The sequence below is a fragment of the Rattus rattus genome, chromosome 18, assembly GCF_011064425.1.
Source record: "Rattus rattus isolate New Zealand chromosome 18, Rrattus_CSIRO_v1, whole genome shotgun sequence".
Taxonomy (NCBI): domain Eukaryota; kingdom Metazoa; phylum Chordata; class Mammalia; order Rodentia; family Muridae; genus Rattus; species Rattus rattus.
Genome location: NC_046171.1, coordinates 28,827,359 through 28,840,277, shown reverse-complemented (window position 1 = coordinate 28,840,277; position 12,919 = coordinate 28,827,359). Strand labels below are relative to the sequence as shown.

Genomic DNA, 12,919 nt, shown 5'->3' with positions numbered 1-12,919 from the left:
AAACCCCCTCTCCCATCCCCACACTTTCTTCTATGACGGTATTCCCCCACCCACCACTTTCCACTTCCCCACCCTGACATGCACTTACACTGGGGGGTCCACCCTGGGCAGGACCAAGGGCTTCTCCTCCCTCTGGTGCCCAATAAGGCCATCCTCTGCTACATATGCAACCGGAGCCATGGGTCTGTCCATGTGTACTCTTTGGATGGTGATTTAGTCCCTGGGAGCTCTGGTTGGTTGGTATTGTTGTTCTTATGGGGTTGCAAGCCCTTCAGCTCCTTCAATCCTTTGTCTCCAGTGGGGACCCCATTCTCAGTTCAATGGTTGACTGCAAGCATTCACCTCTGTATTTGTCATGTTCTGGCAGAGCCTCTCAGGAGACAGCTCTATCAGGCTCCTGTCGGCACGCACTTCTTGGCATCAGCAATAGTGTCTGGGTGTAGTGACTGTATGTATATGGACTGAATCCCCAGGTGGGGCAGTCTCTGGAAGGCCTTTCCTTCAGTCTCTGCTCCATGCTTTGTCTTCGTATTTCCTCCTATGAATATTTTTGTTCCGCTTTCTAGGAAGGACTGAAGCACCTGCACTTCAGTCATCCTCCTTCGTGAGTTTCATGTGGTCTGTGGATTGTATCTCAGGTAATCCAAGCTTTTGGACTAATATTCACTTATCAGTGAGTGCATAACATGTGTGTGTGTTTGTGACTGGGTTACCTCACTCAGGATGATATTTTCCAGTTCCATCAATTTGCTTATGAATTTCATAAAGTCATTGTTTTTGATAGCTGAGTAATATTCCATTGTGTAGATGTACCACATTTTCTGTATCCATTCTCTGTTGAAGGACACCTGGGTTCCTTTCAGATTCTGGCTATTATAAATAAGGCTGCTATGAACATAGTGGAGCATGTGTCTTTGTTGTATGTTGGAGCATCTTTTGGGTGTATGCCCAAGGGTGGTATATCTGGGTCCTCAGGTAGAACTATGTCCAATTTTCTAAGGAACCTCCAGACTGATTTCCATAGAGGTTGTACTAGCTTGCCAGCCCACCAACAATGTAGGAGTGTTTCTCTTTCTCCAGATCCTTGCCAACATCTGTTGTCACCTGAGTTTTTGATTTTACCCATTCTGACTGGTGTGAGGTGGAATCTCAGGGTTGTTTTGATTTGCATTTCCCTGATGACTAAGGATGGTGAACATTTCTTTAGGTACTTCTCAGCCATTTTATATTCCTCAGTTGAGAATTCTTTGCTTGGCTCTGTAGCTCATTTTTTGATAGGGTTATTTATTCTCTAGAATCTAACTTCTTGAGTTCTTTGTATATATTGGATATTAGTCCTCTATCTGTTGTAGGATTGGTAAAGATCTTTTCCCAATCTGTTGGTTGCCATTTTCTCCTAATGACAGTGTCCTTTGCCTTACAGAAGCTTTGCAGTTTTATGAGATCCCATTTGTCAATTCTTGATCTTAGAGCATAAGCCATTGGTGTTTTGTTCAGGAAATTTTCCCCAGTGCCCATGTATTCAAGGCTCTTCCCCACTTTCTCTTCTATTAGTTTGAGTGTATCTGGTTTTATGTGGAGGTTGTTAGCTAGACTAACCAGAGGGCACAGAGAGTGTGTCAAAATTAACAAATTCAGAAATGAAAAGAGAGATATAACAACAGAAACTGATGAAATTCAAAAAACAATCAGATCCTACTACAAAAGCCTATACTCAACAAAACTGAAAAGCCTGGAGGAAATGGACAATTTTCTAGACAGATACCGGGTTCCAAAGTTAAATCAGGATCACATAAACCATCTAAACAACCCCATAACTCCTAAAGAAATAGAAGCAGTCATTAAAAGTCTCCCAACCAAAAAACGCCCAGGATCAGATGGGTTTAGTGCAGAATTCTATCAGACCTTCAGAGAAGACCTCATACCAATACTATCCAAACTATTCCACAAAATAGAATAAGAAGTAACACTACTCAGTCCCTTCTATGAAGCCACAATTACGCTTATACCTAAGCCACACAAAGACTCAACAAAGAAAGAGAACTTCAGACCAATTTCCCTTATGAATATTGATGCAAAAATACTCAAAAAATTTTTCACAAACCAAATCCAAGAATACATCAAAAAGATCATCCCTCATGATCAAGTAGGCCTCATCCCAGGGATGCAGGAATGGTTCAATATATGGAAATCCATCAATGTATTCCACCACATAAACAAAACTCAAAGAAAAAAACCCACATGATCATCTCATTAGACACTGAGAAAGCATTTGACAAAATTCAACATGCCTTTATGTTAAAAGTCTTGGAAAGATCAGGAATTCAAGGCCCATATCTAAACATAGTAAAAGCAATATACAGCAAACCAGTAGCTAACATCAACTAAATGGAGAGAAACTTGAAGCAATCTCACTAAAATCAAGGACTAGACAAAGCTGCCCCCTGTCTCTCTACTTATTCAATATAGTACTCAAAGTCCTCGTCAGAGGAATCAGACAACAAAAGGAGGTCAAAGGGATATACATTAGAAAGGAAGAAGTCAAAATATCACTATTTGTGGATGATATAATAGTATATTTAAGTATAATAGTAGAAAGTTCCACCAGAGAACTACTAAGCTTGATAAACAACTTCAACAACGTGACTGGATATAAAATTAACTTAAACAAATCAGTAGCCTTCCTCTACTCAAAAGATTAACAAGCTAAGAAAGAAATTAGGAAACGACATCCTTCACAATAGTCACAAATAACATAAAATACCTCAGTGTGACTCTAACTAAGCAAGTGAAAGATCTGTATGGAAGCACTTTAAATCTCTGAAGAAAGAAATTCAAGATCTCAGAAGGTGGAAAGATCCCATGCTCGTGGATTGGCAGGATTAATATTTTGGAATAACAAAAACCCCAGGATAGTGAAAACTATCCTCAACAATAAAAGAACTTCTGGGGGAATCACCATCCTTGACCTGAAGCTGTATTACAGAGCAATAGTGATAAAAACTGTATGGTATTGGTACAGAGACAGACAGGTAGATCAATGGAATAGAATTGAAGACCCAGAAATGAACCTACACACCTATGGTCACTTGATGTTTGACAAAGGACCTAAAACTATCCAGTGGAAAAAGATAGCATTTCCAACAAATGGTGTTGGTTCAACTGGAGGTCAGCGTGTAGAAGAATGCAGATCAACCCATTTTTATTGCCCTATACAAAGCTCTCATCCAAGTGGATGGAGCTCAGCACTTTTTAAAATCTGAAAGAAGGCCAGAATGGCTGAAATGCAGTTGTGAAAGAGGGGAAATGAAGTGGCGTTAGAAGGGGAAGCAGGATCGTCCAAGTCTCACAAACCAAGAAAAGAGCTATTAGAGGTCTTAAGGACACACACTGCCCCATTTAAGGACCATTCCAACCAACAGATGGATATGGAATTGTACAGGAGCTGAGGAGAAGCTACTGACTAAAGACTAAGAGACATTACAGTGTGGACTAAGTCATTGACAGTGCAACTGGAATGGGATTATATTCTATCACTAGATGGCAACTACCCACAAGTCACCATAGGTATTGTATTTACGTATCTATTTTAGGAACTATAATGCAGTCTTGAATACATTAATAAATTGATGTATATTTATATATTAATAAAAATGCCACTTGAGTTTATTTCATTTCTAGCCATGTACCTCTAAGCCATGTTAGTGCTGAATGTCGGGGTATTGTGAGAAACATTAGATGTTTTGTGTGGCCTGTTCTGGTGCCTTCAAGGGATGGCTACTTTGGCTACAGAATGCCAAACCTAGCTTTGATTCTATTACGTTAGAATCATACCTGAGAAAGAACTGAACAATGATGAGATCTGTCACCTCCTCCTTTATAATCAGTGCCTTGCGGCTGCAGAGCTGACCCATTGATTTCAAAGATGGACCATTACAGATAAGATTATAATGGATGGCAGATTGTGGACCCCTACGCAATAATTAAAACATAAGTCTGGGTGACTAATCTAGACATTTTCTTAAGAATTAAGATGAGCAATAAAAAATAGAAATGGCCAATAACCTAGGAATCAGGATGAGAAAATGAAGTAATTCTTGTGGTAGCGTTTTTGAGAATAAAGATGTTTGCCTAGAGGCTGACAAACTATGTCAAGCCGTCTCACTTGAGTTACAAAGTTTCAGGCTATCTGCAACCCACTTAATAGACACTACGTGGAGGAGTAGAAGGAAGAGGAAGAAGAGAGTGACACTTACTAGCCCATCACCCACACACATGATCTGCTCCTCTGGAAGTGCTGTCCCTTATTTTATCTATATAATTTCTTTACATAGATACACTTAATGTTTTTATCTAGGAAGACTTTTAACTTGCCTCAGTCATCACTTTTAACTTTCTAGATACCGAAACATGATATCCAAGGCCTGTCTGTCCTGGGAGGCAGAGACAGACATGGACTGAGGAGAAAGGAGTTATGAAGCTGCAACGTCTACCAGTAACAAATGTAGACTCGAATAGCCGTAAACTGCCAGGGGGGTGAAATGAAGAGGCTTTAAGAATTTAGCAATTCTAAGAGAGCTTTACTCGGGTCTTTCAAGTAAATTAACAATGTTCACGTCAGTGTTTAGTACTGTACATTACACACCTCTAAAGGCACAGTAACAAATACCCAAGTGCATTATCCTGGATGCATTTGCTATTTCTTGAGTTCATTTAAATTTGTGTGGGATGCTTGTTCTGATTCCTGGAGAGTGCCCGTTATACGTGGAGTAATTCATTTGCCTAAGTACTGGACTTCAAATCCCCCCACTCGCTAGTGTGACCCTTTGATCTTCTTTACGTCTTTGCTTTTGTTTTGTTTTGTTCCAAAATAGCATGAGACTCGTTAGCTGCGTTCAGTACTGCTCTTCATGCATATTAAAGCCCTCGGATTCACGAAGCCATTGAAGTTTGACAGAGGAGAATGTCAGCGTCTTTTACATGTAAGCAGGCAAGTGTCTGTAACTATTTAAATAAGACACATAAAATACAAGCTTCGAGAATCTCTCTTTTCATTGTGTCCAATCCTGAGAGATGTAGAACTGAGCTGAATATTTTTAAGAGTAGAAATAATTTGTAAGGACTCCACAGCCTGCCATTGTTGTGCCCTACATCTGAGGGTCATTGCAACAATTCTGTCACTGTGATGTGTCCGTCCCAGGCCCCCTTGAACCTCATGCTTACCGCAGAATTTCTCTTTGATCCTATTTTCTTCACAGGAATGGTGTGGTGGTTGCTCCCAGTAAAATCTGGAGAGAACACCATTGACTGGGCTTTCCCCTGTACACCTGAGCCTCCCAGCAGACTATAGGAATGCTCTGAACTCCACATTCCAGCCATAGCTGAGGAGAGCAGGGTATCAGAGCTTACCTTGCCCAGGAATCATCCAGGTGCTGACTAGTGAGGTGGTGAGGGGAAGGTGCAACGTGGCTCGGCACAGACTTTCAGCCTCTAAGCTGGGCCTGTGATCTCACTTCAAATAAAACTTAGTTCCTCCTGGGCTCCAAGGAGAGTAGTTAATCTTTATCGTGACAACTTAAGGCCATGGCCAGATTGAATGGCACGAGGGCTCTACGTCCCAGTACAGCTTGTTTCCGTGATGGCTCTGAACTCTTCCCAGGCTTCTGCAGAGTCATGAATTATTGCTCCCTTTTTAAATGATATTCAAATCAATTTCAAAGCCACCAGTGAGCAATCTTGGTTTCAGCAAAGGATAAAAAAAAAATGACATCAACACTCAATGGTAATTTTGGAAGGTTTTTGTTTTGCTCTTTCCCATAATGCTTTGTTTGACCTTTTTTTCCCTTAGCCTACAGGTCTTTTGCTTATATTTGATGATGTCTATGAGGTTTGCTGCATGTGTACCTCTGTATCTATTTGTGTCTCTCGTGCTTCTCTGTGAAGGCTCCTTTGTGTGCATTCGTTTGGGCCTATTCAGTTTAGTTCGGTTTTATTTTGTCGTATTTCATTATTACACCTTTCAGACGTCTGTTTATTTCTAATGAGAGAAATCAGAAAAGGATATGGATTTGGGTAGGTGGGGAGTTGGAAATATTCTGGGAGGAGTTGGAGAAGGAAAACCATAACCTGAATATATCATATAAAAAGAATCTGTTTTTGATTTTTAAAAAGGAAAAAAATAGGTCAATAATATATTCTACTGAGAAATTATTTAAGACAAAGGTACTCAAAATATCATCCTTTCCCTGAACTCCCTAATAAGAACATTCTAGGACTTCTTCGCCCTTGAACTTTATTATCTTTGACCACAGCAAAATCTGAAATTCAACATATCAACTTGGACTCGGCTCCATCATCCCAAAACAAAATAACTGAACACAGAAAAAAAAGTATAATTCAATAATCTATCTCTTAAAAGCCTATCCAAAAATATTGCATGATTATGATGAGACAGACATGTTTTATACCCCTGGTGGAGGTAACAACATGAAAGACAAAATTATAAGAGCATAAGGAACGCATTGTGTAATGAAAATTCTAGAATGAATTTCTGCATGCTTGCGATATGAGTAGGAGGTAGAAAATAGTGATTAGTTTTCCAACTGTGTAATTAGATTTATTGCATGTTTGGGCATACTCATTTTCCCCTCTCGTCCTAAATTAAAGGTCTGGTATAATTTCTTTAAGTTAAAGATTTTCCCCATTGTCCACCAGAAGACTCGGGATTCAGTTTAAGGTGTTGCTGTCGAATGTGGCCAGGTGTGTCTGTGTCTGAATGGTGTAAAGGCTGAATTTGTATCCTTTAGCTGGAAGATTGAAGTAATGCAGAACCATTCACCAGTGCAACAGCCAACCAAGGTGCCCAGCTCTTAATCGTTCTTTGGCTCAGGTCTAAATAGTCCTGGAAATAACACAGCCCAGTCAAGGCAGTGAAACCACGGTGTGCATCTGCATTCTGCTAATTCCTTTTGCATTTGTCTGTACCACACAGTTTAGCACTTTATTATGTGCTGGCTGGCCATCCGACGGCTGCCTCTACAGTCTCATCCAGAGTGCATTCCAAGATGTGCAAGAGCTGCGGCCCTGGCATAAAGACCTCTGCACACACACGACGTTTGGCTTGGCAATGGATGTGTAATACTTTCTCGTTATTTGTTGGGGTTTTTGTTTGTTTGTTTTTTATAAATCTTTTGTGTAAAATACACCTTGGAAAAAGTTACAGGGCTTGATATTTCTGTCGATACCATCTATGGAAAGTGAATATGTAATTCAGCATAGCTGAATTCCTTTTCTTTTGTAATTAAGCTCCAATCATTCACACTCGAGGGGTTACTATTAGAACTCAATAGTGGTCAGGATCAATTTGGCCAAGTTAGTGTGTGGTAGAACATTATATTATAGCTGTGTGTTACTGCATATCATAGTAATTTTGGGTTAGGTGTGCAAATGATTCAGTCTATACAATTTTTTAGTAATATTGTATCTTATTGATCAGTATAAGCTATATCAAAAGGACAATTCAACTTCTAACTAATATATTCTTACATAATAGACTATTTTAAGGCACAGATTAAGATAGTATCCAAATAAAGACTCTTGAAGTAAAATGAAGAAGCTCACACACACACACTCACACACACACACTCACTCACACACATACACACACACAAACACAAACTCACACATGCACACACACACACACACATGCGCACACACACACAAACACACACACAAACACAAACACACAAACACACACACACACACACACACACACACACACACACACACACACACAAACACACACACACACAACACACACACACACACAACACAAACAAACACACACACACACACACACACACACACAAACACACACACACACACACACAAACACACACACACACAAACACACAAACACACACACAACACACAACACACAAACACACACACAAACACAAACACAAACACAAACACAAACACAACACACACACACACACAAACACAAACACAAACACACACACACACACACACGTGGAGGGAGATAGTTTTTTTCTATTTATTTAAATTTACTTACTATGGCTACAAATATATTCAACTCTCCAAAAATTTGTATTGAAGTAAAATACAGCATGTGCATAGTTTTTAAAAGCCATAATGTATTGAGTAAATTAAATCCCACCCTCAGTTTATATGTCATGTGGGATGTACAAATATATAAATCCCAGGTTTTCTTTTAACGAGCCACAGCAGGGAGCCCTCAGACCGCGTATGCACACGTTTCTATTGGGGGCACTTATGTTAACGTAATCAACTTACAGATCATCGGGACAGGTTCTCGGTGGTTCCAGTCTCCCGCCTGCTTGCACATAGTTTAAAACATCAAGGTTGGAATGCGCTGGATAAGGTTGATGACCAAGAGTTAAAATCTCCCAAACCAAAATTCCAAAAGACCTAGGATGTTAAAGGGCTCTCTTTAATTATATTTATTGCAAACATCGGCTTTACAGTAGCTTCCAACATCATTATTCCTGGGGCTACGGGGGCTACTTTGTGATTGGCATTATTGGCCTTGTAAAAAGGCAAAAAGGACACTTAAAAGGAGGTTGACATTAAGAAGAAGTAGAAGCAAGACGCTGTGGATGGACCACATTTCAAAGACGATAAAAAGGCTTGGAGTAGTGGCACCCACACAAAGACCCAGACATTGGTGCAGGCGCAGGCGCACGTGTATACAAAGACACAAAGCGCATGCAGACAGGCATGGAGGTGGGCGAGAGAGCTTGTCACCATTTCCTCCTCCAACCCTGAATTTGAAGAGGATAAAATGATGGCAACCACGGAGAAGCAAGTCATAAATGGAAGCGGATGGCTGAGGATAAAGTTTCTCCTATGCAAGTTCTCCCATGGCTTAAGCAACTTAAAATTCACTGGACCACGAACTTTTTAGCAGCTCGATTGAAAAGCTGGGAATCAATGAGCCAAACTCACATAGCCAAGACTGAACTTTCCCAGTGCCCTACGTCTTCATGACCTATGGCTTCAAGTCTACCTATAAACGAGTGATGAAACAGCCCCTGTGGGAGGTATTGGGGGCACATTCATGAACATTATCGATAAGTACTATTTCTCCCAATATACACACCTTTGCATATACCATAGCTGCAAATATATATATTTGCAAATATATATATATATATATATACACACCTTTAGTGAATAGCAAAATGCTTGAAATAAATGAGTCTATTTCATGTAGAATTTTAAGATCGATGAAAAAATAGAGAGAGAGAGAGAGAGAGAGAGAGAGAGAGAGAGATACAAAGGATCTGAGATCCATATAGCTATCCTGAACCATTAGCCTCAAGTGAGTCACTAAACCTCCCTTCAGAGAGAGGGAGGAAGAAAGGAGGGGAGAGTAAATAAAATAAAATTTAAAAACAAGAGCAAAATTAGATAGACATCCTGATAGTTAACGGGTTTTTGCCCCCATTGTTCTGTGTCCTATTTAGCTCACCATACATCAGACTGGGAAGTGAAGATTCCATCCATCAAGTTTTCAGGAGCCATCCACCGGACAGGAAGCAGGCCTTCCCCTCTCTTTCTATAATAATCATGTTTATAGATTTCCCTTGCCAAACCAAAGTCACCGATCTTGACTACCCGAGGACTGGTATAGTCTTTCACAGACACAAGGCAATTCCGAGCTGCCAGATCCCTAAAGTAGAAGTTACATTTGATAGTGACAAACAGATATTCCTGAGATCACGCAAGGCTAGATGGTCTGGAAAGAAGGGAGGAGACACCTGATGATTGATATTGGTTGACAATTTGATAAGGTCCAGAATCACTTAGGAAACAGATCTCTGGGCAGGTCGATAGGGGACTTTCCATATTCGATTAGTTGAGGGTGGAGAAACCCAGTCTAATTTTATACAGCTATAGGCTAGGGTCGCAGATTAAATAAAAAGGGGAAAGCCAGGTAAGGACCAGCATTCATTTAACTCTGCTTCCTGAGTACAGATGCAATGTGACTCTGCCCCACACTCCTGCTGCCATGACTCCCATACCATGATGGACTGTTCTCTCAAGACAAGTAAAACAAACCCCCCTCTCTTCCCTAAGTTAGTTGTTGGACATTGCTTTTCTCTTAGCAATGAGAAAAGTAGTACAGACACTCTACAGTGTTGGTGCTTCGCGGAGTAATGAATGTGTTCAACTCTCTAGTCTGGGCTTCCCAAACTCCACATGGTTGTCCTGTGACCACCCAATAAACGTGTATCCAGAATCTCCCAGTACCTGTGAATGAAGTGCATCTGCTCCAAGTAGACGCAGCCTTTTGAAATATCTACACACAGCTCTACCAGGTCAGCCAATGTGAGTAAAGGGCCAGACAACTATAAGAGAGAGAGAGAGACAGCATTATATGTACTTTTCTGCTTGGCGAGAAACTCATACATATACGTGTGAATATACATGGGTGCATATGTATATATGAGTGTGTACACTACTCTATGATGTGCTGAAGGAATTTTGTTATGGTTACAAGAACTCGGGAGGAAAACATACAAACAGGCATGATAGCAAGTTGTATTTGTAAATTTGAAACCTAGTTCTGGCATCAGCGAGTGAGTTTTCTCATTAATCAAGCACTTGTATGTAAAGTGGGCATGGCACAATGGACTTTTAAAGATTTAAAATAAGATATACGCTATTGCAAACATACAGTGAGTACTTAATAAATAAATGGTATCTGGTGTTATAGAATTATCAATAAACTATTAAAAATAATAACCTGTGCTGGCTAGATTAATGATTGATTTAATGGCTTTTGATTATATTGGTCAGGACAATGGGTCTTCATAAGACTCCCTCCATGTAAATTGTCAGTAATATTATCTTTCCAGATTACTTTTTGATCTAGAAGAGCCAGCACAAATATAGACAAGCTTATACTCATCGCAAGGAATTCTAGTGGAAAACAAAAGCCAGTCAAATTTTTCATTAGTAGCATATGGAGAAAATTCAAAGTTCCTGCCTGGAGGCCATAGTCATACATTGAGCCTTTCCATATCCCTGCAATTACCTTGGTCCAGGCCTTTGTCGTTCCTAATCTGAGGCATCCGAAGGCTTCCCATGTGTCTAACCTCTTGTCTTCTCATTAACTCCCTGGTTGTGCCTCACTTCCTGTAGAACTGATCATCAGATATTGGGCACAGCCTCATGGCAGCCCCAGGCTGTGTCAGACTCTCTACGTGCCCATTAATTTTCCCTTTGCTTCTCCTCTCAGAAGCTGCACTTTACTTTTTTTTTTCAACTATTTGCCCTTCCTTACATCTGCTCTGTGTTTTTAACCCTCCTCTTTCCTCTGACCTACTCTTTCCTCACTAGAATAGACCCTCATTCTGGATATTACCCACATCCTTCACTGAGCGTCTCAATGACCTCCAAACCCACACAGTCTTAACAATCTGTCAGTTACTCATGCAAAGATGCTGTCAAGTGCTACCCAACTGCTTTGCTCATGTCACCAAAGTGGAGGTCATCTTCATTGTCTAGGACAGAATACCACCATGGTGCCGTGGCTCTTTCCTACCCATGGCTGATTCACCAACTCTGTCCTGCTGTTCTAAAGAAATCTTTATTTGGATTACAGAAGCTCAAGAGGAAAACATACAAATACTATATCTGTAGATTTGAAATACAGTTCTACTAGTAATTCTTTAACTTGGCTTAAATAAATTAAAAAGACAGTTTTCTTATATATAAGATGAATTAGTACAACTGACCTTTCCAGATTGAAAATGAGAGGTGTAACATGGCTTATATATAGCAAGCATTTAATAACACCCCTTCTAAATCGGATCCACTAGATACTTATGTCACAGCCTATGGTTGAATCCTGCCAGATATCCTAACTGGCTGACTAGCTGCTGTATGAATAGAACCCTATGGGCAAACCCCAATTTAGTCATAAGCACTTTATGACTCTTTTAAACTTCATGCTGGTTACCAGCACCCTTCTAATACAATTTCCATGTTGCTGCCTGCATCCCTAACCATGCCTCTTATCCCTTATCACATGTTGGGATACCCCCATCACCCCATATTCGGCCTCCTTAGCGTTAGATGCTATCATCAACTGCCACTTGTTGTATCTTGCTGAACCTTCTAGTCATATTAAAGCTTCATCAAGGTCTAATCATTCAATGAGAAAATGTTTGTTACTCTTATACCTCCTGCCTTGGTTTGTCCCAAACATACTAAGTCTTCCAGGTAGCAAATGGACAGCTAGCCCAGCTTTCTCCAACTAGAAAGTACACTCCATCCTCCATGGTCCAGCAATGGATTCCATGCTAATTGCCTTTTCTGTTTTTTCCCTTACCTGCAGACGATGTATAACCCTGGCCCACCAGCAGGGACTTTGAAATTTTCCATATGCTATGTATTAATAAAATGCCGTATGAGAAGTTCCTTTAAAGTAAAAGTCACGAGCTCTGCTCTCCTACCGTTACAACCCAAAGAGAAGTTGACAACTTTGATTGTATTTGGAAAGCACCATTATGCTTTACATAATTTATTCATGTATTCTCAGTATGATCCTAGAACACCAAAACTTGAAAAAATAAAATAAAATAGAAGTGTTTGATGCAATGCTTCAGTTCGTGGGTAAGAGAGCTGACTGCCCTAAAGTGAAAAACGAAGCAACCATTTCTGGACCTTGCTATTGTTAATACTTATGCTGCCACCCCAGCAAGAAAGTTATCCATGCTGCTGATGCTAGCGTAGTGCTTCTGAGCACTCCTGTACGGAGGTCACTGGTCACACGTGAATTAGCACGAAAGGAGGAAGCACGCGTGGTATTGGCATATGGGACTCAACACCCAACAGCACCTTGTCTTCCATAATGAGAGTTCGATAA

General features: G+C 40.3%; 1 protein-coding gene across 1 annotated transcript in view; it reads right to left on the bottom strand.

The window, feature by feature from the left end:
- Positions 1-8,312: 8,312 nt before the first annotated feature.
- Positions 8,313-12,919, bottom strand: part of LOC116887667 (proto-oncogene tyrosine-protein kinase ROS-like) — a 30,048-nt gene continuing 25,441 nt past the window's right edge. Inside the window, exons 14-16 of the mRNA XM_032889263.1 lie at positions 10,297-10,394; positions 9,515-9,715; positions 8,313-8,451 (exon numbers count right to left, since the gene is read on the bottom strand). Coding sequence (XP_032745154.1) covers positions 8,313-8,451; positions 9,515-9,715; positions 10,297-10,394 — 438 coding nt within the window. The remainder of the gene's footprint in view (positions 8,452-9,514; positions 9,716-10,296; positions 10,395-12,919) is intronic.